The sequence below is a fragment of the Melanerpes formicivorus genome, unplaced genomic scaffold (genome assembly GCF_026170545.1).
Source record: "Melanerpes formicivorus ecotype bairdi unplaced genomic scaffold, bMelFor1.0.p_v2 SCAF_36, whole genome shotgun sequence".
Taxonomy (NCBI): domain Eukaryota; kingdom Metazoa; phylum Chordata; class Aves; order Piciformes; family Picidae; genus Melanerpes; species Melanerpes formicivorus.
The window spans coordinates 6,857,917-6,884,462 of record NW_027142388.1 but is presented as its reverse complement, the minus strand read 5'-3'; the positions used below and the strand labels follow the sequence as shown (position 1 = coordinate 6,884,462).

Genomic DNA, 26,546 nt, shown 5'->3' with positions numbered 1-26,546 from the left:
AATTCCTGTGTCAGAAAGATTTTTGAGAAACACTGCCTGGGAACAAGCAGTTGCAGTCCAGCATAGGTAGGTCAGTGTCAGAAAATGAATGTGAGTGTGCACAAGCATGTGACAGGCTTGTGTCTTACCGTAGGAGTGCCACAGGCTTCCCTCCCATGTGTTAGCGTGGAGAGTCACTGCTGTTGGCAGTGGGGACAGCCATGGATGGTGGCTCAGGGGCCAGCTCTAGGGAGAGATGTGCTCAAAGCCAGGGTCTCGAAGCCTCTTGAGTTTTGAGTGAGCCCTGAACACCTCTGTTGAAATGAGCAGCTTTTATGCAAGTGTAACCCCATCCTCTGCTGCTGGTCTCTTTGACAGAAGAGCCATGATGGTTGCCTGCTGCAAAGCCAGTGATGTGTTAGAGTTGGCAATGCTGCCAGGAGAGAGTGGACAGCATTTGTTGTATTGAGACATATTTAGCCAGTCATGTCAGCCTCTCTGTCCCTCAGAGGGCAGATTAAAACACTCCTAATGCTTAACAGCATAAATCCTGAGGAGATCTTATGTAAACATATTCAGTGAGCACTCATTAATTTCCCTTAGGAGCCAGGCTGAATGAAGATAATTTTCAAAGAAAGGGAAAAATTAATTTTATCTTTAAGGACTGCACCTGTTGGAAAAAATTGTAGGAGGCACTCTGTGTTTTTTAGCTGTGTGAATCAGGGATATGTGGCAGGGACATGGGGGAGGAGAAAGGTTTGGGAGGTTATATTAGGAAAGGACAAAAATAGTCCTCGCAAAATGTATAGCAAAGCTCTAGTTCATTGATCTGCAGGGAGGTCTCACTGATTCTTGAGTAACAGCACATTAGAAGCATGACACATTCAACCTCTTAGAAAGAGGGTACAAGTCATTTGCTCTATGCAATTTTGTGGTGCTCAGCATAACAAACTTGCATCCATCATCATCATTTGTCATTGCCAGTGACTTTAAGGACACTTGAGAAGCAAGAGTAAGGTGGGATTCTTAGACAAGGATTCTGTTTCCTACTAACCCCAGAAAATACAGATTTACTCTTCAGAGATGTGTAGGCAAACTTTGTTTCTTTCATTAACATACTCCATCAGTTCTTCTTGAAGATTTACCTGACTGTTGCTCTGCTTTGTACACTTGATCCTGCTATTTGTAAGTATCTTCATCTTAGGCATGCCTTTGTTTTGGCTTCTAAATGTATGCCTTTGTATCAAACTTTGTCTTGGAAAGAAGAACTTAGTCTCACTCCAAAACTTGAATTGCCAGATGTCTTCTTTCTAGACACTTTCATCAGATATGGCACAGGTGGTGTGTTTTAGTTTGACCCTTTCTAGACAGTAAGACTATTAGAGCAAACAGACAGAAGTCCCCTTCTAAAGTCTACCTTAAACAATAAAACCAGAATAAATACACAATTAAAAACACCTGTACATAGTTTTTCTGAATTTTCTCACTATAGTTTAGCATTCTGTCAGGTGTGCTTGTGCACCTCCTGGAGGATTCCTTCCTCTGCATCTCGTTCTCACTCTTGTGTTTTTGACTTCCCCATAGCCAGTACTAACACAATTGCTCGCATGCTCTTTCTTCTGTCCTTTCTTCACCCACTCCTTTTTTGTAGGCAAAGTGGACAGAAGAGATCACAGATTGGCTGAAGTTCAACTGCTGTGGGGACTGGGGCTTAAGGACTCTTTCCTCCCTGTTTTGCCTCTCAGTAGTCACTAAGCAGATCCAGTTACTACTGTGGAGAGCTGGGGTGCTGCCACAAGGCTTTTGACTTGAGAGAAACAGCAGTTTGGGCTTTGAGAGGCAACTGCTCATCCTGGTATCCACTGGCCTTTGCTCTGTTAGAAGCAGCATGTAGGTCACATTTTAGGAGCTGTCACCTTAAAACCAACCCTTAGAGGTGCTATGACCACAGTAACACCAGTGCTCTAACCACCGCTTTTAATTAATCCCTGGGAAAGAAGGTGTTTAACCAGATAGATTTCCGCTTGGTTTCTGTCCTGCTGCTGTTCTGGTATGATGAGTTGCTTTGTGCTCCTGACAAAGAATTACTTGGAGGTTAAAGGTGACACTGAGTTCATTTCCTGAATGGGCAAGGCTATCCCCCACCCCCTCGGCCTCACTTTTCAATTAATCTCCTCATAAATCCTCATTGCATTTTTGAAATGGAGATGATTAGCAGAGTTGTAGGCAGGATATTGGGATATTCTGGCATGTTTTAAGTCACAGCATGCATGCCAGTATTTAATACGTACAGGTATTAAAAATATGCATGCATCACATCCAAATTTCTTGTGGAGAAAGAGGGGAGAGAGAGAGAGAAGGAGGATAGCTCTCTTCACTCTTAAATTTTTATATCATTAATAATTTAATTGTTTGTTATATTTTTTCCCACAAAGCAAACAGGAAAAAATCTTTGGGGCCAGGACCATTCCTCTAGTATAGCACAGAGATGGAGGTTCTTAGTTACTTCTCAGACAAGCTGACAGACTAGAGTCTAATCTTGGAAGCATTTGCTACCTTGTCTTGTCAAGTTTCATATGTTAATTCAGTCTGAGTCTTACTATTATCTTCTTAGACTGTCCTACCCTGATGCCTTCACCTGACACGTGTGGTGTAACAGCACTGCCTCCTGCTTCATGTGCCACATGCAGCTGCTTGGGTTTATCTGTGTTACTGCACTATGTTCTGTGGTCTGTGTTCTATCTCCCAGACAGCTAACCAGCACAATTGCCATGTGGTGTGACACTACCTTAGGCAGTCATCAAAATCTTTTGTGTGAGTCTGTGTGTAGATCTTAAACACTGAAAGGTACCTTGAGAGGTCTACTACCAGGCTTGAGCTTTGCCTTTATTTGGGTCAAGAATCTGCAAACAAAAGAAGGGATTGGACAACAGGTACTGAGCAGGGCAGTGGAGATAGTTTTGCTAATAATGTTTTTCTTCTTCTAAAAGGTAAAACTCTCTCAAGACCGTAAGATAGGAAGCTGAAAGGTTTATTGAAGACATTTGTTTAAAACTACGACTAATCCAGGTCACATACCCCTTCAGTCAGTTATCAGTGCTCTTGTGTAAACGTTCTCATTATGATGACAGGCCTATGCAAAGTGCTGTTGAAGAAATGAAACTGCTATCCAGGAGGGGTTTTGCTCTGTTGCAAGCTCCTAAGGGGGGCCAAAGTGTAGTCTGTTGGAGCATGGAAAGCTGTCACCCATGTGAGCAAGTTGTCAGAGAATCCGTGTGACAGTTGGTACATTATTTTGCCTAAAGATAACTTGGATCACCTTTAAAACACAGGATGCTTATGTTAAAGAACAGGCCACATAAAGCTGAAACCTTATTTTAGCATTCCACTGGTGTAAAACTTCCTGGTGTATTTTAAATCCATGATCTTGAAAACAGGTTTTTCCCAGATGTGGCAACCAAATCTGCACAGGTCAGGAAATCCTATTGCTGCAGAGTGTTCCTATTTGCTTTCACTAAATTGTTGACTGTTTGCAGGAGCAGGTCTAAATTGCCCAACAGCAATTTAGGGGAGAAGAGGGGGACAGAAAGAAAGCTTCTGACATGCTTGTTATCAATTGATGTGTAAAAGATGTTTGGGAATGAAAGGAATAGATCAGTGGGTCACTATGTCAGATGAGTCTAAAAATGTCTGACTTCTGTGCTTAGCTTTGATACAAACTCTCAGAAAACTCAATTTAGTTACACTTGACTGTTCCTTATCTAGATGATGGGAAAAAAATTCTTCCATCTGTTGTATATTTAACTGCTGAGGTGGAATGATAGGTCTGGGAATGGTTTATTTCATGGTAGAGTCCAGGAAAGTACAGGCCCTGAAACATGAGATGCCAGTTCTGAACATGTCAAGATGTATGCCAAAAGTACATTATTAACCCCAGGAAAAGCTGAGTCCAGATCTGATGGTATGAAATCCTTTTCTTCCATTTTCAGCCTTGGCATATTTCAGTGCCAAGTTACACCTAGCTCTTTGAGTGATATCCCTTGTATTTGTGCAGTGCAGAGCACAGTGGGGACTGGATCTCAGTGTGGGCCTTTTGGCACTAATGTAATACAGAGTCCTGTTGTTTGTGTCACTGGTTGGCTTTATTTTTAATTGGCTTCTAAAAATGTACCCATTTACAACAAAAATTATTCTCCCTTTTTTTATTACTGGTTGGGAAAGGCTTTGTAATTCGTGCATTGAGTCCTCTGTGTCCTCTTCCTACACCTATGCGGTTGAAAGCTCCGTCCTGCATGGATCTGAGCACTACTCACGCAGGGCTTTGTACTCTTGGTTCTTGTTGATTTTTTGTGACAGTGGAGAGTGCTGAGCAAATTGCACCATTCAGGCTCTAGGACCCTAATCTCTTTTTAAACAAGGAGCCTGTGTAAAGCAATTTAATGTCTAAACAGAGGAGTGAGTGCCTATCAGCATCTAACAAAGACTTAAACAGCAGAGGAAAGCACAGTGCTATTAAAAACTAGAGAAAGGGACACAGGGCAAGGAACTGATATACTGCCAAGGCAAGAACCATTTGTTGGTGTTTGTAGCTCACATATCCCCATTTTTATTACACTTCAGTAATTAGTTTTTTTTCTATTTATGATATTTATGTAACTGATTGATTGTTCTGACATTCTGACTAAGACTTAAAATTTTTGTGGGGGTTTTTGTGAACCATCTTGTAGGACTAAGATGGAGTTGTAGGACTAAAATGGAGACATCCTCTGCAGAGACCTGTCTTTCATGTGGGTGCACTACCATGACAATTAGACCTCTTCAGCAGTGTCTTCACCAGGATATAAACATTCCAGATCTCTGAAAAGTTACTGGTGAGGTTAAAAAAAACCCCACCTGACCATGTTCTTTATTCCATGCTTTCTGACTTCCACTGGGCTGCTTTTGCCTACTTTAAAGACAGGAGTGGAAAAATCACTCAAGAAATGCCTGTGTTTTACCTAGTCTTTTATCTGATAAAATCAATGTGTTTCTTAATCATAATACAATCAAACTTAGCTATGGCTTCTCTCATTTCATTGCTGGAGAAGCTTGGTTGCAGAGGTTTCCTATGGCTAATGTGTTTTTGATAGAGCTGGGAACAAACTCTGGTGTCCTAAATCCTCCTCTTCTCTATAGCTATCAGAATGAATCAGCTTAAGTGTTATTTGCTTTAGACTTCTGGTGCTGACACAATGAATGAATGCAGAATCCATGGAGTTTACAACAATGAGGCAAACAGCATTGGAACGAAAGGCCATCATATGACATTTTACCTGCTGTATGTTGCTCACAGGACACTGACATTTGCAGCTTCTGGCAAGAGGAAGAAAGCCTGAGTGTACCTGAATGGTGTCTATATAGAAGGTTTCCAACACTTATCTCTCAAGAAAAGCTTTCATTAGCAGGAATTTGAGTTCCAGATATTTAGCTTTGGTTCTAAACAGCAAATGAGCTTAAATATGTCAGCTGGCCTCAGCAGTACAGACAGTCAGTAATGTCAACAGGAGTGATTTCTGGAACCTTCACTGACCTTTGCATATACACTGTTGTTTTACAGACTTTTAAGGTCATCAACCAGTCTGAGAAAACAGTTTATAGATTTCAGTGCTGAATGTCAGGCAGCCTTTGACTAACATGTCTCAGTTATATGAATTAGGGGCAAGAGAGAAGATAGGTTTGCAATAAAAGGATGTTTGGGAATACCTGCAGTCAAAGGGTGAGGTACATAGAGCAGCAGTCATCAAAAACTGGAGCTTGTGGGCTGTCACTGGAAGATTAAGAAAACTGTACATCAGAAATGCACTTCCAAAGCTTTCCTTGTTTTTCCAAATTAGACTTTAAAGATTCCCTTTCCTGTTTGTGACTGGGCTATAAATTGTGAAACAGCTGCTTGTGCTTGATATGCATCCGTCTGTTGTGTCATTAATCCTGCTTATAGACTACTTTTTTTGACTAAGTCTGTCTAGGAGCACCTTCTTCATCCATCCCAGCCTCCTGTCACTCTTGCTTCTTCCTTCTTGGGATTCACTGCTCCTGGGCTTGGAGAAGATGGTCCTTGAATACTGACCAGCTTTCTTGGGCCCTTCTCTCCTCTCCTCTGTGACACTTTTGCCAAGCAGATCCCTGAAGAGGATGAAGTCTGCTGTCCTGAAATCCAGAGCAGTGAGCTTGCTTTCCACTCTTTGATGCACTGAGGATCTTAAATTCTGTTGTTTCATGGATGCTACAGTCAAGGCTGTCCTTAAGTTTCACATCATTCACCAGCCCCTCCTTGTTGATGAAGACAAGATCCAGCATAGCACTTTCCTTTACCACCTGGAAGAGTGGTAAAGAGTGCTTTTTAGAGGGTCGTATAACGTGTGGATAAAGCTTCTCACGTTACTCTTCCTTTGCATAGACAGATGTCTTCTGCTTCTCACTGACTTTCTTTGGCTAGGAGCCTTCTGGCTGAGGGGACAGGCAGATGGTTTCCTTGAAGGCATGGTGGCTCATCAAACATCAGTCAGTGAAGACACATGGCCACTGGCCAGTAACCTCCCACCCACAATCTAAACCCTTAATTCCCAGTCCAAAGGAAAGTTGTTTCAAACCAGCCTCGTAAAAGAATGGGTATAAAAATGTTAAGCTTTTATGACTGTTCCAGCGAATCCAGCACCCAGGGCTCCAGCTCCATATGCAGTACCCCTGAAGAAAATTCCTCTTACACAGGAATCCAAGAAAAAATAATGATGCAGATAAGAATTCATCACTTCATATCCAGCTCCAAAACTGAACTTGCTAGGTTACAGGAATTTGAGCTGGTCTGTCACACTTGAGCCAGTGATGTGCTTAACAGATGTCGGTTTGGGTTCAGATGAAGTGCTGCAGAGGCATATGATGCCAGAAGAAGGATTAAAAAGTCAGCAGGCTGTTACAAAGGAGGAGTAATTACTTGTAAGCCTTAACTTTTGTTCTTGGCTAATACTGGCTTTGTTTGATGGTTCTTAATCTTTTCCATGCTGGACTTCATCTCTGGGCAAGTTGTAACTCTTGTTTGATAACACAGAAGGGTAAAGCACTTGCTGCCTACTTGCAAGTCAGGTCTGCTGTAATCAGTTAGTCTCCAATGCAGGAAAAGTCTTCATTTCTGTCATTTCTGTTCTCACCTTTACTCATACTCTTCATTTCCATTTCAGCTTGTAAAGCCCTCATGCAATGGTAGTTTCATTTTTCTGAACCCAACTGGAAAGCTAACAAACATTTTAAGGATCAGGACTCTTAGATGAAGCATCCAGCGTTTTCTCAGGATAATTACACCTTTCCCTTACACACTTAAACAGTTTGAGAAAGTTCATCTTTCATGGTGTAAGTTCTGTTTGCATAAATGAGCTCATAGCACTGCTGACACAGAGCCCCAGTTCCAATTTGCTGATAGAACTGGGCCCGCTTCAGGGCTGCAGTGGCAGTGGAATGCTGCTCCCATATCCCTGTCATAGGCGTAAAATGCTTCAATTTGCACCTTGCTTTAACATAAACTTCTGGAAGGGTTTTTCAGTGGTTAAAATGGAGAAATACTTTGCAGAGTATCTGAAATCCCTGATGGGCATGACTGCTTTTTTTCTTCTTCCTCTTTTTCCTTTTTTTTTTCCCCTTAACAGGCAGTCCATTTATTTTTCAGGTAGGCAAAGTAATCTTATGTTTAAAGATTATTTAAAATAATAACCTGTGCCATGAAACTCAGAAAAGCCTTGGCATCTTGCTTAAATAGATTCTCTGATAGATTAAAAAACTTTGTAGCTGAGCTGATCAAGCATACAAAAATGTTCTCTGAAAACACTGGTAATTAATTATACCAGGACGTGAAGGTTACTGGGTAGAGATGAAGAGTATAGAACAAATCACTTAAATGATGGTCTGTAGTTGCTGATGCACATGATTTGGATTCTAAAATAAAATGGACAATTTTAACTATCACTTTTATCAGTAAAAGGCTTGAAGTGCTTAAATAAATTGTCTAAAGTACAGCCATCAGTATAGAAATAGAGCACTCCATTATCTGAGGCATGAAAGTGGGTGGAAGTCTTCAGACTAGAATAAAAAAGCGAAGCTTTTTCTTCTTTTTGCTGTCAGTCTGACCACAGAAGTTTCGCTGTTTGCTTTCAGCTTATTAAAGCAAAAAGTTGCCTAGCTTCTCCTCTTAGTATTGGGCCAAGTCTTACATACCTCAGCCATGTGATTGATCTGGGATAAATGGGGTGCCTGCAAAAATGAGACCACAGTCTGTCTGAGGACAACGTGCTACGTGAAGTCCTGGGAATTGCAGAAAAACAGCTGTTGAGTTTCAAGGGAAGATCCTGATCAACAGCCCTTTGAAATCACAGGACTTCATTTGTCTCTGCAGCCTGCTGAGTTTATTTCTGTTCTTTGCAGTTCTCTTTCCCTCAGCAGCAATGATGCCAAACCCAGAGTACCTCTAGTCTTGGAAACACTTCAGTAAAATGTACCTGCGTGCTGAAGTCAGATACTGCTTATGTTCAGAGGAGTGCTTCTGTGCTTTCTTTAACTAGAGCAAGCTGTCCTGGACTCTTGGCCCTTGGCCTGAGACAAGGAGATACCTAATAAAGAAATGCTAATGATTTGTCAAATCACATACGGTAGCCAAACTGACCAGGAAGAAGATGACCTCTTGTGTAGCAAGCCAAGTTTTTAAGAAGGAATACTGGTATCCATCATGTCAATGTCAATGATTGCTCTTTGGAAGGGCTGCAGGAAGCTGACCAAACCTCAGCAGTCTCATCCAGGTCAGATGAAAGTATTCAGAAAGGAAAATTAGACCAAACTACTGCTGTTTCAGTAAATCAGGCTCCTGTTCTCCTCCCAGACCAGAAGAAATACATAGCTTTGCTGTTTTCTCAGAAAGTCCATGGTCCAGAGTGGATCTTCTTTGCATTCTTTGTGTAAGTGTTACAGCAATTTTGAATGTAGCTCGAAGAGATTCATATTTGGAGTCAGTTAAGGGGCAATCGGTCAGTTCAGGAGGTGGCATTTGTAGATTCCTTTCAAGCATAATGGATGCAAATGACTGGAGAATTGCAGGATTGTAACAGTGCTAATCTGATGTTGTGTTTTAAATGTGAATGTAGGTGACAGAGAGGATGTTGTGCTGGCTCCCTACATGCTGGTGTTTCTCTTGAGAGGCTTCTTACCTTTTTCTCTTTTTGCCTTTTAATTTTTTAGTTGGTTACTTATTTTTGTCCACTCCTGGCAGTTTGCTCAGTTAGGAGAACTAATTCTGCTATCCATGAATTAAACATGAGTGAGCACATCTTCATTTCTTATTTCAAATTTATGGCTGCCATCCTCTGAGAGTTCTGTTTTCCCTCTCCTCCATGTTTGTTTCTTTCCTTTTTCCTTAATTGCCTCACACCTGCTTTCCAAAGCCGTCTCTGAGGTGGCACCAGTGGTGCCAGTGCACTAGTGATGTGCACACACAACAGGACTGTAGTGATGTAGTCTGTCAGCAGTAGTCATTTGGTATAATGATAAATATTGAATAGTTATTACTTGAAAACATTTAATGGAGTTTGGCTAGGTAATTAGCATGCTAGCAGCCAGATATGCTAGAAGGAGAGTGCAGCTATTATTTGCAAATCCTCAAGCTGCAGCCCTTTGTGAAAAAGCTGATGAGAGTCTGTCTCTGTAGGGCTTTTGAGAGATCTCTAGGTATTCCTGCATATTATGCACAGTCCATATCATTGCTTTTCTGCTTTAGAATCAAACTTACACAGAACTTTTAAGTCCTGGCTGATGGAATTCCCCCAAGACGGGGAAACTGACATATGTCTGAGGGCAAGGTGCGCTTTTAAATGCTAAATGCAGTTTAACACTAGATGCAGCATCATTAATTTACATTCTGTACCTATAGTTAATCTTTACAGGGTGTTAGGAAGAGGGGGTGTGAGTAGTACTATGTAATCCACATGTATTTTAACTGGTGTCCGTTGTTACCTACCTTAATTAAGGTCATTTTATCTTTTGGCAACATTTGTTGTTAATCTGTATAACGGGAAAATAATACTTAAGTCAAAAGGGATCTAATATTCAGCTGGAACTTTGAGATCAGCCAGTATATATTGATTTCTCTGCCTGCATCTTATATATTAATAGTTGTTGAAGTATTTCTAGCCTGTGATGTGCATCTGCTTTTAAATAACTTAGAAAGCTGAGGTACTGTCACTTTGAAATTAGAGAGATGCAGACCACAGTGCTAGAAACAGTAGCATGGAAGCAAGGTTTCTTGATGGAAGAAGAGAGGGAAATGGGGGGTGTGTCAGCTCTTAGAAAAGCAGTTTCTGTCTGGCTGTAGAAAAACTACCTTTGATCTCTTGGCCAGTGTCCTGCAGGAGCAGTGATTAGCAGTCCTTCAGGGGCTGTGATTCAGTGGGCCAGACAGACATATCGAGTACCTTGTGCATGCTGTAACTGAGCAGAAAACTGAGAAAGGCAGGAGGGAAGTTTCTCGGTGGGCAGAAAGTTTAGAAGGGGGTGGTGTTGTAAGCAGAAAATGAAATAAAATAGGTGAATAAATATTAAATAGAATAGAAAAAGTGTGTAGAAGGTGAGCATGTGTTTACTTATGGAATTGCTTTTGGAAGGCTTTGACTTTGATTTGTTGCCAATCCTTAAGAGAATTGTGTGTGCATAGTTATGCAAGCTTTGCTTGAACTTGTGTTAGGGAGGTGAGATGTTGTGTAGGAGTGACAGGTAACCTATTTATTTCTCATCCAGATGCTAGACAAAAGTATTCAAGGAGTATTTTATAGATGTGTTGCATATTAGTGAGGCAATGAAGCATTTCTATTCAGCCATGGGGAATGGCTGGTTGGGGAAGCATCTCCATGTGAACCTTCTTCCTCTATAGGTACAAATACCTCATAATGGTGAAGATCTCCATTTGTACATCATCTGTGTCATAAAACAGTTCTCATAATTAGATGCAAAGGAGCATTAAAGCCTGGGAGTTTATGTGGTTGGTTGTTTTTCTTTTGTGAATGTAACATAAAGAAGAATTAGTTATATCTGAACAGGTAGCTGTACTTTTTTTGCATGAAATGATGCGTTTCCTTAACTTAAAAGGTAGCTCCACTAAAGCTGTAGCTAATGTCCTTTGGGAACTACAAGCAGCTTTGCTCTAACTTGCATCACCTTTTTCTTTTATTAGTGACGGACTGTCGAGGGGTCTCAGACAATAATCAGAGATTTTCTTCATTACCAACATACCTACCTGTGAGCTATCGGATCTTCAGTGCTGAGACAACTTTCTTTCTCAAGGAAGCCAACCAGGACTTTATGAGAAATTCCAGTTTGCAGTCCAGAGTGGAGTCATTCTTCCCATATAAAGCCAAGAGACCACCCATATTAAATGCCAGCTATGGACCTTTCTCTGTGGAACAAGTTGTGCCCCAGGACCTAATGTTAACTTCCAACTTTTTTGGATCTTCCAGCAAGTTTACTTATAACTGGAAGCTTCAGGCCTACATAATGAGCAACAAGATTTACTTGAGCAAGCCCAAAGTCCAGGTCCTGTTCTACATTGTGGGCCGGGACTGGGATGACTACAGCACCACGGAACGGCTACCCTGCCTGCGGGTGTTTGCCTTCCGAGAGACACGGGAAGTCAGAGGCAGCTGCAGGCTGAAAGGGGATCTGGGGCTGTGTGTGGCAGAGCTGGAGCTCCTGCCAAGCTGGTTTAACCCCCCCACGGTTGTCACGGGCCGTAAGAAGTCAGCGGATCAGTTTGAAGGGAGCCCTGTGGAGCTTTACTATACCATTCAAGCAGGAGATGAGAAGGGAGAGTGTACTGCGGAGGATATAAGGAAGGGAAATGCTATCCGGCCAGGAAAAGATGGCGTGGATGAAACCATGTCCCACTTACAGAGGATTGGATCTGTCAGCCTCTATCGAGGCCAGGAGACTTCTCGACTAACGGAGCTACGGCTGGATAGCAATATTGTTGTCTGGCTGCCCTCGAAGCCTGTCAAACAAGGAGAGGTTGTGAATGTTTATGTGACCATTGCCAACAACTCTACAGTGGATCAGTTCATACTCAGGTATGGCAGGTTGTTTATGTATGCTTCTGACGTGGTAGCACACAAAGATGTTGGGGACATGGGATGAATCTCAACCAATTTGAAGTTAATCCACGCTGAAGGTTGTTCCTAGGCACTAAGATACATTCTTTTCCTCCTTGAAAGATGTGAATAGGATTGGAAGCTAGGAGGCTTTTAACATGTCTGCCATACCATTTATCCCATGCCCACATTATGCAACAATGAACAAAATGGCAGTTTGCTGCTTTAGCTGGGCCATTTCTGTGCAATGACAAACAGTAAGGAACCAGAAAGAAAATCTCTGCTTTACAGGCCTTTTAAAATCAGGTTTTTATTGCATGGAGTTTAAACTTAGCAAAACTTCAATTACCTGCTTTTTTAAAAGTGGTCTGGCAGTGCTTTGTCTCTCCCACACAGAGTGGTTTTGTTATGTGAGCTCCTGAGGGAGGGGTTTAACTGTCTGCTGGTAGTTAAGTAGCGATTGTCTTTGCCAGAAGGTCTACCTCTTAAAATAAGGCCTAAGATGTTTGATATTGGTCGGGATTGGAAGGGACTGTTAGAAGTGAGTGCCGTTATTTTGGACAGGAGCAGCGAATATAGGACCTGGGAACACAAGAACTGCTTTACTGGGTCAGATTGCTGTCTTTTTATTTCCTCCTTTAGCAGCTTCCCTACTGATCAGATGAAAATCCTTGGAGGATAAAAAAGACTGGGAAACTTGTTAATGAGTGAAATATTTGATGTATCTCTTTTTTTTTTTCCCCCTTTTCTTCTTTTTTAACTTGTTACTGGGCTTAAAATTCAAGGGACATTTTCACGGTGATAAGCAACAATTGCTCTTTAAAACCTCAGGGAATCAGCATTTCCCAAAAGATTCTGCACATGAAAGTATTTATTTCTAAGGCTTATATGAATTAGATTAATACATAGTTGACAACTACCCAGGAGAATAGCCTTTAGAACAGGAAGTGTCGCTTGGCAGATAAAAGGCTTTTACTTTAAAAAAGGGGGATTTTAGACATCCCAGAATTGTTCTGATGTTTGCAGCTTTGGTTAAGTTGGTGAGATAATCTCCCAGACACCTGTTTATGAGAGAGACCGCCATTATAGAAGTCTTCTCTGATGTTTTTGCTTATCTTTTATTGAAAATCCTTTTCCACAAAGCAGTAGAAACAGAATACTTTCTCCATAACAAGCATATCTGCAGTGAAAGAAGAAATCCAAAGGCAGTGAACTGGGTATTTGAGAGGCTGATGGGTGAGGGGGGGGATCACCCTTTGAAGGGCTGTGTCACAGCCTTTATTTTCCTGAAAAGTGATTGAAGATAAACAAGCTTGTTGAAATCTGGTGGTGTATTTCTTTGCTCAGAAACGAATCTGACTGCCTAGGCAGGGCTGTCATTTGAAAGCTGAGAGGTGCAAAAGATAGAGATGATAATGTGGGACGTCAGTAGTTGCCTGTGTGACTTGCTGTTATGGACAGAATGGATTTGGTTTGGTTTTAAGAAGAGGTGACTGGTTTCTTTGAAGTGAATAGTCTGACATTTGTTGGTATATCAGTTATTCTCTGTTATCACAAATGCAGAGCCCAGGCTGTGTTCTGTTGCTGAAACATCCTTCTGGTGAGCAGAGGATTTGCAATAAATAAATAAAAAATAGTATTTTTAACCAAACACAAGAAGACAAGAGGGTAAAGAAACCAAGGAGTGTTTTTTAATTACACTTGCTTTCTTCCAGTGGGGTTGGGCAGGTGGTCAATGTCTTGGGATGTAGTACAGAGCTTAGTCACATTCTAAAAATCAACACTGTTCAGTGTGCTTCCTTCTTTCCACCACTAAGGGTACAAAAATCAATGTGAGGCTCCAAAGCAGTTTTGGTTTTGGAAACTTTGTCTTCCAGGCATGTCAGTCTCTTGTATCTACCAAAGATGTTGATGTGTGCTGTTGTTAGGGCTTCAGATGGAAGCTTTTCTTAGTATGTACAGGAGGGTAATTCTGTGTAAAGGAAAAGAGAATGGTTTTAAACTTTTTCTGACTCTGCATTAGGAAGGGACAGTTGATATCCACTGGTGACAATCATGTGGCACTATCCCATGAATCATGGGTGGCTTGTTCTGTTGGCTGCACAGGTTGGTGGCAAAGGGAAAGCAAAAGGTTGGAAAAGCCAAGCTGAGGTTACTGGTTCTGTGATGAAAATGTGATGTCTTCAGTGAAACATCCTGGGGATGAAAGAGTATAGAATTTGACCCAGGAATCTGTGGGGTTCCTGTATCTCACAGGCGAAAAAAGCCAGGTGAATACAGCAGCCATGGAGTAGGCAGTGCATATGCTGGGTCTGCCTAAGGGCTTCTTTAACCTTCTCCATGGCCATTTGCCTGGTTAGACAGCGGGCTGTATGCTCTCAGACTCATGGGTTCCCAGCAGAGCAATCCCTACATCCTATGACATGCATTCACATTTAATCATCCTAAAGAAAACCACACCACACATTATCCCCAGGCATAGTGCATTTGTTTATTTTCTGCCTCTTGTATATTACTCGTTGCAGTATTGCAGCATCCAGTGCTGAAGCAAACAGCATGTGATCATTGCTTTGGTGGGGGGGGAGGGGGGTGGAGGCAGGGAGAAATAATAGCTACAAATCCACCCTGGCAAGAGGAAAGTAGACTGGTCTAAATGACCTCATATCCACAAATCATTGCAATTGAAACTGTGTTCTTAAATTGTGTCTTAATTCAGAATCCTATTACAGTATCTATAAATTTATCAGCCTGAGAACACCAGTAAAGTCAAGGAGAATGACTGATATGACAGGGACTCAAAGGAATTATGCAGGAAAGTACATTAACACAGTAGGAGCACTGTGTGAATAAACACAGGTCTTCCTTTCTTGCAGCTAGTCGGCACAGAGCTATTGTGAGAGCAGTTCAAACAGTACTGATAGGTTATAGGATATAGGTTGTGTTAACAGACCTGTTCCTGTCGTTCTGTGTCACCTCTGTACATCTTTACAGGTGTTATCTATATGCAATGTAGAAAATGCAAAGAGTTGGTCAGCAGTTGGGGTGGGAAGCCTGTTGCAGTCTGTTCCTAAAAGATTTTGACATCCTCTGATCGAAGGAGTTTCAAGTTTGCCATACATTATCAATGATAGCAAAAATGGGAATAGCTTGATAGAAGAACTGAAGAAATAGAGAAAAGGGAAGAAAATACTGCACTGCATTGCTACCATTGGGAAGGATTTCTGGGCTCCCCAGCGAGAGAAGAATTACACTTAGTGATGACTGCTCAGTAGTTACCTCTGGCAGCTGGGTAAACTATGAGCAGATTAAAAGTAGCATCAGTATGGGACAGAAAAGCGAAAACTAGCATTTAGGTCTTCTGTGCACTTCCCAGAGCTGTTACAAATAAACACCACTGGCTTCAGCAGGCCTGCCACAATTGACTGTCACTTCACCATGTGTGTGCACATGCTTTTCTAATCAGAGGCATAATTTCGGGTGTACAGTCTGTAAGGGTTAGAAAGCAAAAATCCTTAGGGCAAGACCCTGTTCTTGAATGCTTTTATGAACTACCCTCACACCCAGTGGGCTCCAAATAAGGGGGGAAATCATAACCATACTAACAATAAAGTATTCTTGTGGGGTTAGCATTCAGAAAGTGACATGTTGCTATATGTGTGTGCTGAGATATTCAAAGGTGAGTAGGAAGCTGGGCATGATTTCTGTTTGTAGTACTGGGGAGTTGGAGAGTTGAATGCATTAGGCAGCTTTGAAAAGGTTGGCTTGTGTGCATTGCTGTGTTTGTTCTGTAGCTCTAAATACTTTTGTAGCTACTCCACCATTATAGGATCTTTCCATCTGTTTTCCATGGCATGACGTGCCACATTTGATCTGGCAGAGCGCTGTACAGCAAGGGCCAAGGCAAAAAGGTGTGGGAGTGCTAAGTGGTTTTGTTTTATGTTGCTCTGCTAGGCAGTAGCTAATCTCTAACTCACTCTAGAAGGTGCTGAACCATCGGCTAACCCAATTTACAGGAGACATTGAGCAGGATAAGTAAAGGGAAAGAGGATGAAGTTGTTAACTACCCTGAGTAGAGAAGAGAGGTGAAAAACAGTAGGGCTTTTTTCCCCCTCAGGCTTCTTATTACTGATTTTGCAGTGTTACCCTACAGTGCACTTGTGGAGTGTTACTGAATTACCTTTGTCCAGCAAACAAATCAGCTTAAGACAATGGGTAATTAGCACTGATAATAAATCTATAGATTGGATGAAGGATAAAGAATAAATGTAGTGAGGAAAGCTATTAAACCCATCAGCTGAGGCAGCTTTATATGTCAGTTCCTAATGAGTATTGACAGCGGTGCTGCTTTAGGTAATTCTGAGAAGAGGTAAAAATCCTGAGTAGCCCTGCAGAACAGCTAGAGTAGACAGTTATGATCATAACATTGGTGTGCTGTTTGTAAAGCTCACTGTCTCAAAGCCTAGAATGTGATCTGGGCATAAATAATTTTGGAGGAACTGGTGGTGGAAAAGGTGAATCCCCAGCACTAAACATGCCTGTTTTGCATGGAAGACCTATTTGATCCTCCCTAGGGAGTGAAGCACTTGGAGCTGTGTGTGCTTGGCACTGCCCTCGGCATTTCTACTTGCCATATAGAAAAAGGAAAAAGGGAAACATTTTCAGGCAATGACTATGTAATTTTAGATACTGACATTTTAATTTTACCTTATGATGAGGTAACCTTTAGTACTGTGAAATTTACCTGTGCTTAATTGCTGGTTTATCAGTTTTTCAAGCTGTGGGGTGGTGGTGTCATCGCTGCAGAAGTCACTGTAATGACTAACTGAGGCTGAAGTTAACCACAACATATGAAACCAAACCCAGAGGTGAGTCCACTATGTGTTAACCCATAACTCAGGACATATTATCTCAAGTATCTATTTTCTACAGTAAGTGGAATGCTGATTTCCAACTGTTAAATGAAGAGTGTGATTTAAATACATACATATTTTAAACATTTTTAACTTACTGTGGAACAGCTGAGTGAAAGAAAGGTAGTGGTCTGTTCTTTGTTGTGCACTAATCATAGAGTGGTTTCGGTTGTAAGGAGCCTACAAAGGTCATTTAGTCCAATTCCCCTGCTGCGAGCTGGGACATCCTCTGTTAGAGCAGGTTGCCCAGAACCCTGTCAACCCTGACCTTGAATATCTCCAAAGATGGGTCCTAAACTACCTCCCTGGGCAACCACTACCCTCATGGTAAAGAGCTTGTTCCTAACATCCAACCTAAATCTCCTCCTCTTTAATTTCAAAGCATTGCTCCTCATCCTATCACTGCAGGCCTTTGTAAACAGTCCCTCTCCAAACTTCTTGTAGGCCCCATTCAGGTAAGGGAAGGCTGCTCTGAGGGTTCTCCAGAGTCGAGTCTTCTCCAGGCTGAGCAACTCCAGCTCCCTCAGCCTGTCCTTGTAGGAAAGGTGCTCCAGCCCCTTAGTCATTTTCCTGGCTCTCCTCTGGACCTGTTCCTGCTTCTGCTGAGGATTTCCAGTGTTACCTTAGGCATATCATATTACCCCTGCTTACATCTTCACCTTCTCAGATTGCTTGTTTATACTATGCACAATGCAGGGAAGAGACTGGGCTGTGCTCTGTGTGCATCATTCAGTACAGCGATCCTTGATCCCCGTGAGGCATCTGTGTGTTACATAATACAGGCGACACTAAATCATAGAGAAGATGTTACACTGTGGGGATTGTGGTTTTTGCAAGTAACGAAGTGTAATAGCACTTTGCAAGTGCTTTGTTAATATTTCTCCAAAGTAAATGTGTGGTTAAAAATTCATAGCAATCATCTGCTGTCATTTTTTACATTCTGCTTCAGTAAGCAATGGGAACAGAGTCTGCTGAAGTACTTTCCATTGTCATTTACTAGAGAGTATGACAGGCTAACAGCAAAAGGGTAAATGTTTCCCAAGATAGCTTTAAAAAAAACATTTGTGACTCAGAGAATACTTCTTCAACAAGGAAAATGTGTTAATGATGTTTTGAGGATGGTATTGCGCCCCAGTTTGATTTCATTAGCCCTCAGCAGGAACTTTTCATGGACATCAGTGTCCTACCAGAAGCAGCTGAGTCCTCCAAGCAGATGACTCATTCTCAGCAATGTGAAAGCTAGTGGGGATGTAGTTTAAATAGAAATTGTAAGAAGGTGCTCCTCACTAGAGCAAGTGAAGAGCTAAAGAGCTCATGTTAGTCTGTGGTAGCAGTGAACCAGGTTTCATAAAGTTTTGTAAAGAACCTGATTATTAACTTGAAATCAAAGGTAACTAGGAAAAGACAGGCAGGCACTCTTCCCCTGATGCTCTTTCAAGGCTTTTGAAAAGAATTAGTGCTTCAGAAACCTTCTGAACAGTTCTACTGATGTCTCCAATGCAGTGTGCTCTTCAGTACTGAGAACAAGCTATGGATTTGTTGTTGTAAGGCTGAATCTGTGTTCCTTACTTTGGAAGTCATTTGCTGATCGACCGTGACAGAGTCGCTGGAGCATGGCTTTGCAACCAGGGAACCAGGAAGAGACCTTAGACCCTGCTGTGTTCAGGAACTGTGCAGTGAAGTTGGGTGCTGTTGAAGCCTGTAGAGTACTGAGCACTGAGAATCAAAAATGATAGCCTCCCTTTTGAAAACATCATCCTTAACACCCTGATCAGCTGCCTGTAGAGTGGAATTCCTATCATGCATAAGTCTTACAAGAATTAACTAAACCAAGGGTGCAATGCTTGTAGGGGTGTTCTTTGTATTGTGAGAGGCATTTCCAAAGTGTGTGTTCATTTGAAATCTGTGGATTCTTTGAGCTAAATTCAGGTCCATCTCCGAGTGACTGTCAGCCTTCCTGGTAATGCCTTCATTTTCCCAGATGCAATCTAAGACATGGAATACAATCAGCCAAGCACTAACAAAGCCAAGCTATATATACAGTTTGTATAATAGCTTTATATAGTCCAACTATAAAAGTTTTCCCTAGTATGTTGACTGGAAAAGCAGAAGGAATTGATAGGGGTGGATCATAAGTAGAAGAGAACAAAACGATTGCATCAGCAGTCAGCTATCAAGTGCTGGAGCTGAAGGTTTTGGTTAACTTTTGGCAAATTTCTCTGCATGTCTTTCAGAATGCTCATATTGCAGTATCTTGTTAAAACCCCCTCATGTAAGTAGTTTTCCTTCCCATCTCCTTTAGTCTTAACAAACTAGTGAAGTCGTTCCTGCCTTTTTTCCCCAAGTACCCTGTAGGGTGTGTGGCTAAATTCACTCTGGTGCCTTTGCCTCTTGTCCTGTTTTGGGAGGCTGCTTGGAGGTGCAGTGTGTCTCCTGCTTGCTAGCATCGTCTCTGCCCGACCTTTGCAAAAGCCTCTGCATGTGCAAGGCTGCTTAAAGATGAGATAAGGCACCTCTACTTAATTTCTGTTTAGACTATTAGCCACTTGTGTGACTCAAGTTACAACAGTTAATTAAATCCTTGGTTACTTGCCTAATTAGAAACAATGGTAGCTCATTAAAAGATCATACCATATAAACCCCAGTCCTCCCAAACCAGCAGTAGGGAGGAAAAATTCATACTATTGGGAGTGGATTTTATTTGAAGCAAGATAATGTTTTCTGGCTGTCTGGAAAAGGCTGTGATCTGATGCATTAGGGAATCTCCTGGGAATCCTCAATGTGATTATCTGACAAGCTGTTGGGTTCCAAGGCCACTGTAAGTAAGCGAATGTGTGAGCCTGTAGGTCTGAATGGAAATGAGTATCCCTAAGAAAAATTGCATGACAAGGCTTTCAAACCTAGTGTGTCTGTTAAAGCTGTAAAAGCAGCAGTGCCTTGCTGGGATGCTACTGGGAGGGACATTGGCAAGCTATAGCTCAAGCCTTGCAGGGAGCAGGATTTGGAATGGACTGGAAATATGGGGAATAATCTAGGACTAGGTACCTGGCATCACAGAACTGTAAAATCTGATGGGTTTATCTGTGTTGTTTTATTGGTGCTTGTGGGGCTCATTATCCAAGACAGAAACTGTCAGAGTGATTGAAGTTTCTGTTTTGGCAGGCTGCTGCTCCTCACTCATGACAGTACATACACATATAACTTGTTCTTGTGGCACTTCACAGTTAAAACTTCCCCAGCAGAAGTGGGGATGATAGCAAGTGCTACTTTGCACTTAAGGGTTAATTTCTGCAGAATGCTGAGCTTTCCTATAATGTATGGAGTGTTGAATTCCTATTTTTGTCCCTATTTCCTTTGGGACCCCACTGGGGTGCTCCGTATTTCCTTGAAATCCCACCCTGCCCTGTACATGCTGCCTCTGCAGAGAGGTGTCTGCTGTTGTGTACAGTATTCTTTTGAAAAGGAACTTGCATTTCTATAGATTTTCAGGGCACAGAAAACCTGATGAATTCATAGTTTAGATGAGACTGAGTTATAAAGAAATTCAGCATCTTTTACTGTTTGTTTGTCTGGTTCCTGGTGTGTTACAAAATGTCTCTATTAGCAAAGCTGCCGGGGGGTTAATTTGCACTAACAGCCTAATCATCTCCAACAACATCATTTTAGGTTTTCATGTTGCTGCTTAGATCAGCAAGACTAGAGAAAAGACAACTTGAGAAATGGTGCATATCTTAGGAAAGAAAAGAAAAACCAGAAATTGTGGAGGAAGCATTTCATAGCCCTCTGCATTCTCAGCTGTCACGCTGCTTAAAAAGATCTGCTTTTTCTTACAGGCTCTGGTACTAAGATGTAAGCCTTGATTTCCAAAGTGCTATGAGACTGAGCTCTTTGCACAAGAGAGACAGGCTCATTAAGGGGAGTATGTGGTACCTACACACCAAAGTCTAGAGCTCAGTTCTTCAACCTCTCTGATTAGCTGTTAAACAGCACACACAAATAGTTGTGGTCATGAATCGCAATTTGTATACCAGGCACTCTTTCATCTGTAGTCCTGCACCATAAAGTCACACTCGGTCTTTCACTTGCCCAAAGAGTGCTGGGGAAGGCAGTTCAGCCCTACAGGTGAGCATTAAAGCACAAATGTTGCTGACAAACTTAAGGGAGCTCCCTATTTGGCATATTGGACATACGTGGATCCTGTCTTGAGGAAACAATTTTCCTCCGGGTTGCATGGCTGCCTCCTCAGTGCTCTGAGCTTTGCTATAGCTTTTTGAAAAACTAGTTGCTGTGATGCTAATTGCTGGAGTCACTGAGTCACTTGGTGTGCCTGGTCTCATTAGGTTGTAGAAATACCAACACTAGCAACAAAAATATTTTTTTCCTTGAGGTTATGTCTAGCTTAGAAAAAGCTCTGATTGCATAGAGAGCTCTTCCTATGTAAACACCAACCCACAGCAGGAGGCTGTCACTTAGGAACATACCCAAATTTAGTCCTGTTGAAAGTAGTGAGACTATTCACAGGCTTTAGGCTGCTTTTTATTCCTCAGGGTCCGAGGCATTTATGAGGGGCCATGTTAGCAGCAGCATCTGCCTTTGTCTCACATAGGAGCCTGATTACAGTTCTCCAGTGGAAAGGAATGACCAAACCTTTTTTTATGCATGTGTTGTTGGTTGGATGATGATGAGAGTGGCCAATGTATGCTTCCATGTATTGTAGTGGTGTTTTCTGAGACAGCAGGTAACAAAAGCATGATGTTGACGTTGTAATTCATTTATCTACTCAGTAGACTGTGAAGAGAACAGAGAGCAAGTGGTGTTAGATGAGTCAGCTGTAGGGGCAGTGGGGCTGAGCCGCCTTACAGGTGACATCATGGCAGCATTCAAACCAGTGGTTTGGATCCTTGACACTGGGCTTTGATTTCCCGGGTGGTGGCATGTGAAAGTGGTGATTCCAAACCTTAGGAGTTCAGCTTCACAATAAACTCTGAAGCAAGTTTACAGCAGCCTTGCTGCCTAGGTTCACTAGGGTCTGTGCTAGGTGACATTGAGCTTCAAAGCAATTCCCCAGTGACTTTGGTGAAGTGTTAGGATCTTCTGTCAACCTGTTCAAAGCCCATAAAAGGGTATTGCAAGCAGCAATCTAGCCTGAAGATGATGTGTAATCTCCATTTTCTAAGACTCTAGGCTACTGCTTAAGAATTTTTCTCTTATCTGCCTGAGACAGTGCTTTTGTAGTTAACACTTGGCAAAAATATTGACACAGTTGAGCAAAGATTTTATCAGCTGGCTACAGACAGTGACGGCTGCTTAATTTTGGTGTTTGAAGGATCTTTACAGAAGTTCTGAGTAGCTGTTCAGAAACTGTCTCATCTCCCTTCACGTTACTAAAGTATGTGCTGTCCTCTGTACTTTGCATTCTTTAATTTTCATAGCATCTCAGGTGATGTGTACTTTGTCCATTGCCATGGTAACAGATGGGTGTTTTTTTTCTTACTCCAAGTAAACATTGACATAAAAGACACTGTAATATATTCTTTTTATTCATCCTGTACACCTAATGGATGCCGTAACTGCAAATATGTCATGATTGTAATGGATAGAGAGCAATAAACTGGAAGTCTGCCGCTCTGGTATACAACTGGCTTTGCCTTTCAACACAAGCAGAATTTTATGTCAGCTACTTCAACGCTGTTTTTACTCCTACCCGTGTTTAATTATATTTCAAATACTTCAGGGTGGATACAGTCCCTGCCTGGGTGTTGGTAAGTGCTTAAGGGAGATGGGATCTAATAGCAGATGAGGCATGCTAACTTTGTTTTCGCTCTTAAACAGCCCCATTTTGAAGTTGAATTGATCCCATGAACTTTTGGCAGTTGTTCAAAAATCCCTCCTATCCTTTTTATGAATGCTAATGGTGGGAGTAGCAATTCTTTTCCTTTATTAATGCTTTTATTTTGCTGCCTTAAAAATACCCAAGTGTCTCATGAAAAGCTGTATGAAACTGTGGCAACCTCAGTCCACTCCAAGAGTTTCTCTTAGCCAGTTCCCTTCAAATTGGAGTTCCTTAGAAGCTGTGTGGAGTGATGCAAATGCAGAAGGAAGAGTTTATAGTACTTCCCTCACAGGGGAGGGGATTTTCTCCCAACCCTAACCACCAGCATCCTCTGGCCCACACACTGGGGAGAGCAGTTAGGCCCAAGTCTTCTTGAAAGGGCAAATGCTGTTGGAAATTGTCTTTCTGAAAGAGTTTTCTAGGGTTCTCCCTGCTCCCTATCACAATTATCTGCTAAATGTAGCAATTATCTTTTCTGGCATAGAGTGAAAAAAAAATCTACAAGAAGAGGCTTAACATGTTCTGTATTTTATTCTACATGCTTTTAGAGTGATTCAGATGGAACCTTATTAAAAAACCTTTACAGCCCTCTTAGGTTCATCTCTATTAACTAGTATAGGGATTTCCCATGAGGGAATGACTCCAGACACCCTTGCACTAAAATCAAGCACAACTTAGTCTGCTAGACCATTCTGTAGGGAGTGATGACATTCAAAATGTTATGCATGGATAGCAGTGTTTGCAGGATCGAAACTAAGGCGCAGTACTGCAAAAGAAACTATTCCTGCACTTCACTGTGTGCACTGTGGCCAAAGTTACAGCACTTGCAGTAACTTAAGAGACCAAGATCGTGCTTTATGAAACATTGTTTGATCCTGCAGGTGGGAATGTGCTCTGTACTGCAGCAAACACTGTTGAAAGGGGTTTAATTGCTTAACCATTTGATAGGGATTAGATAGATTAGGGATTACTTTCCTGATACTTCTGCAGAGTAGTTTTTATGTAAAAGAATCATATAGTTAGCTACTTTTCAGGTATTACTGATTATTCTAATGTGGGGCTAGCATTGCTTGCATCCATGGTAGTAAAGCTAATAGCAGAAGGCGTCATTTTTGGGGTTCCCTTGCCTCACATTGTACAGTAGGCATATTAGGTAAGAAGGCTCAATAGAATGAGCCACAACAACTCTCTTGTTCTCACAGCGCTAAATGAGAGTGAGTCATGGCTAGATCTCGGCTGGATGTAAGAGTGATTCCTGGGAATGGGAAATGGTCAAGAACTTCTTGTGCTAGGAAGCTCTGATTGTTCAGAAAGGCAATGATTGTCTCGTCGTTTGGCTAATTATATCCGCCTCCACGTATCCCACTGCTGCTCATTTCTCTTACGTCTTTTTATTTAAGTCTTAGCTACTCAAGGAGGGAATTTAACAGATTTGTGGCGAGAGCAAGCGAGCATCCTTGCATCCTTCTCTGCTCAAAAAAAGTCTCTGTGGATAAGGAATGTTACTATGATAATTGTTTGAAGGGTGCTTGAGGGACTCTCCGGGCTAGTTACATTTGCTTTGTGATTTGCCTTTTTGCCAAATACTTGGTTAATTCAGAGCCAGAAGCATGAAAGAAGAGGGGAGAATTGCGAAAGGTTTGTAGTAATTGAGTCTTTACAAACAAAAGAAAAGTAGCCATTAAAAATCACAGTCGCTGCTTTGAAATTTACATGTGCTCAAGTTTTCAGTGTGTAGCTGTTTTCATCTTTTACTGCTCTTTGCTGCAAATGTAAAACAGGGAGAAAAATTAGAACCAGAAACTGAGGTTATATTCAGTCTGAACATATTCTTATGGTCTGGAAGGGAAAAAAAAAAAGGTAAACTGTTCTCTGTTCCATTTTGGAGCTTCATCATTCACAGAAGAAAAGAGCCACGTGTGGCAATTCATTCCAGATAGATATATTGGAGAAAATTGGAATCTGGCTTGATTCTTATTAGAGAATTCATAAATCTTACCAATTATGCTTCTTAAATCTTTCTAGTATGCTCTCTAAGTCTTGAAACAATCTTAGAGAAGTGTTGTAAGAGTCCAAATGAGCATTCCTGACCTGGTAGGTAAAGCTTCATGTGATTAATAGATTTTGGTTTTCTTTCTCTTTATTCCTGATTGTAAACATCTTAATTGTCACCCATGATTAAATGTGACTTGGCAGTGTTTGAGTCTGGAAATCCTTATATCATCAAGTCAGATTTATGTGAACAATTTTGGTGCATGTTCTATGGGTGCAGATTGCTCATCTGAGGAAAGAACTCTGCATAATCATGCTTATCAGATGGGGAGGAGTTCTGAAGTGCTGTGCCTTCATGCTGTTTTCAAATACTTTAGAAAGAGAGGATCCAGATGCCCAGCTGAAGTTAGTGGATAAGTGCTTAAAAACTTGGGCACACCTCTTTATCACCATAAACCTTTTGTTCATAGTCCAGTGTTACTGTGTTATTCTTTCCACTACAGTATCCTCTGGTTTCCCCCCTCACAGTCAATCCACAATGCTCTCTTAGTTACTGCTTGGGCAAGAGACAGCTCATCCTCTTCCTCCATCATGTCTGTGGGTCTATGTGTGCAGAAGGCTATCTCAGACCATGCTCAGATGTAGCAAGTGGGCTTCACTGACAGCCTATTGTGTGTGCTTGGGATAGACTTATCACAAGTCCTCAGCAGTTTGCTGGGACCCCTAACCTCCTATGAAATATATGTAGAGCAGATTTCTTACAGGCATAAGAATGATGTCATTGCAGAAGTGTAACTGTCAGATGTGGATATGTGGAACAGAGATTGGGAGACAGCAGCTGTAAAATGTGTGCTTTTTTCCGCACTTGGGATGATGCTTTCCAGCTTTTCCTAAGTTAAACCTTAATTCTCGTGTTCAGCTTAGCATGCTTCTTGTGCAGATATCAATGGGATCATTTCAATTAATCTTTATGTTCTGATATGAGTTAATTTATGTGAGTAAGTGCTGATTGTGCTAGAACTTGACATTTATATTACATGAATACCCAACTATTTGGCCCAGTCTTTCTTTTTCTTTCCCTTTAAGCAACCTATTATTTTTTTTTCCCTTTTGCTTTATCTGCATCTTCCACTCCTTGCATTCTCATTGGAGAAAGAAATATGGAGATGGGCACTGTAATTGCTCTTGTCTGATGATACACGATGTGAGACTTCCATATGACACTGCTTGGGCTGTCTTGTAGAGGAGCAATAATATCTTTCCTTGGGCTGTCTTGTAGAGGAGTAATAATATCTTTCCAGCATGTGATGAGAGAGGACAAAATGTTATCACAGTTTCAGTGTTTGTATATTAAATTTCCACATAGTCAGGCTTGAAAATAATAACAATGAGAATGACTCTGGCTTCTCTAAAAAAGATAGCCTTCTAGACAAGTTCTCTCTCTTATCCTTTCTTGTAATGAAGAGAGTATGTTACATACTTATTACATAAATACATATAAAAGTGTACTGCCTTGGTGTAAGTGGTACTGTGGGATGGTTAAAGTGGTAAGCCATGCAGTAAGATGCTGTCCCTAGAGCCACTAGATAAGACAACAGTCTTTTGTCACTCCGCTGATCTTTTCCATGTCTCATGTCCCTCAGCATGCTGAGACTGTAGTGCTGAACCCACCCTCAACAGATC

General features: G+C 41.6%; 1 protein-coding gene across 1 annotated transcript in view; it reads left to right on the top strand.

Annotated features, from left to right (window-relative positions):
• TMEM132C (transmembrane protein 132C) overlaps positions 1 to 26,546 on the top strand; it is a 220,660-nt gene that overhangs the window by 54,258 nt on the left and 139,856 nt on the right. The window contains exon 2 of the mRNA XM_068157429.1: positions 11,219 to 12,107. Coding sequence (XP_068013530.1) covers positions 11,219 to 12,107 — 889 coding nt within the window. The remainder of the gene's footprint in view (positions 1 to 11,218; positions 12,108 to 26,546) is intronic.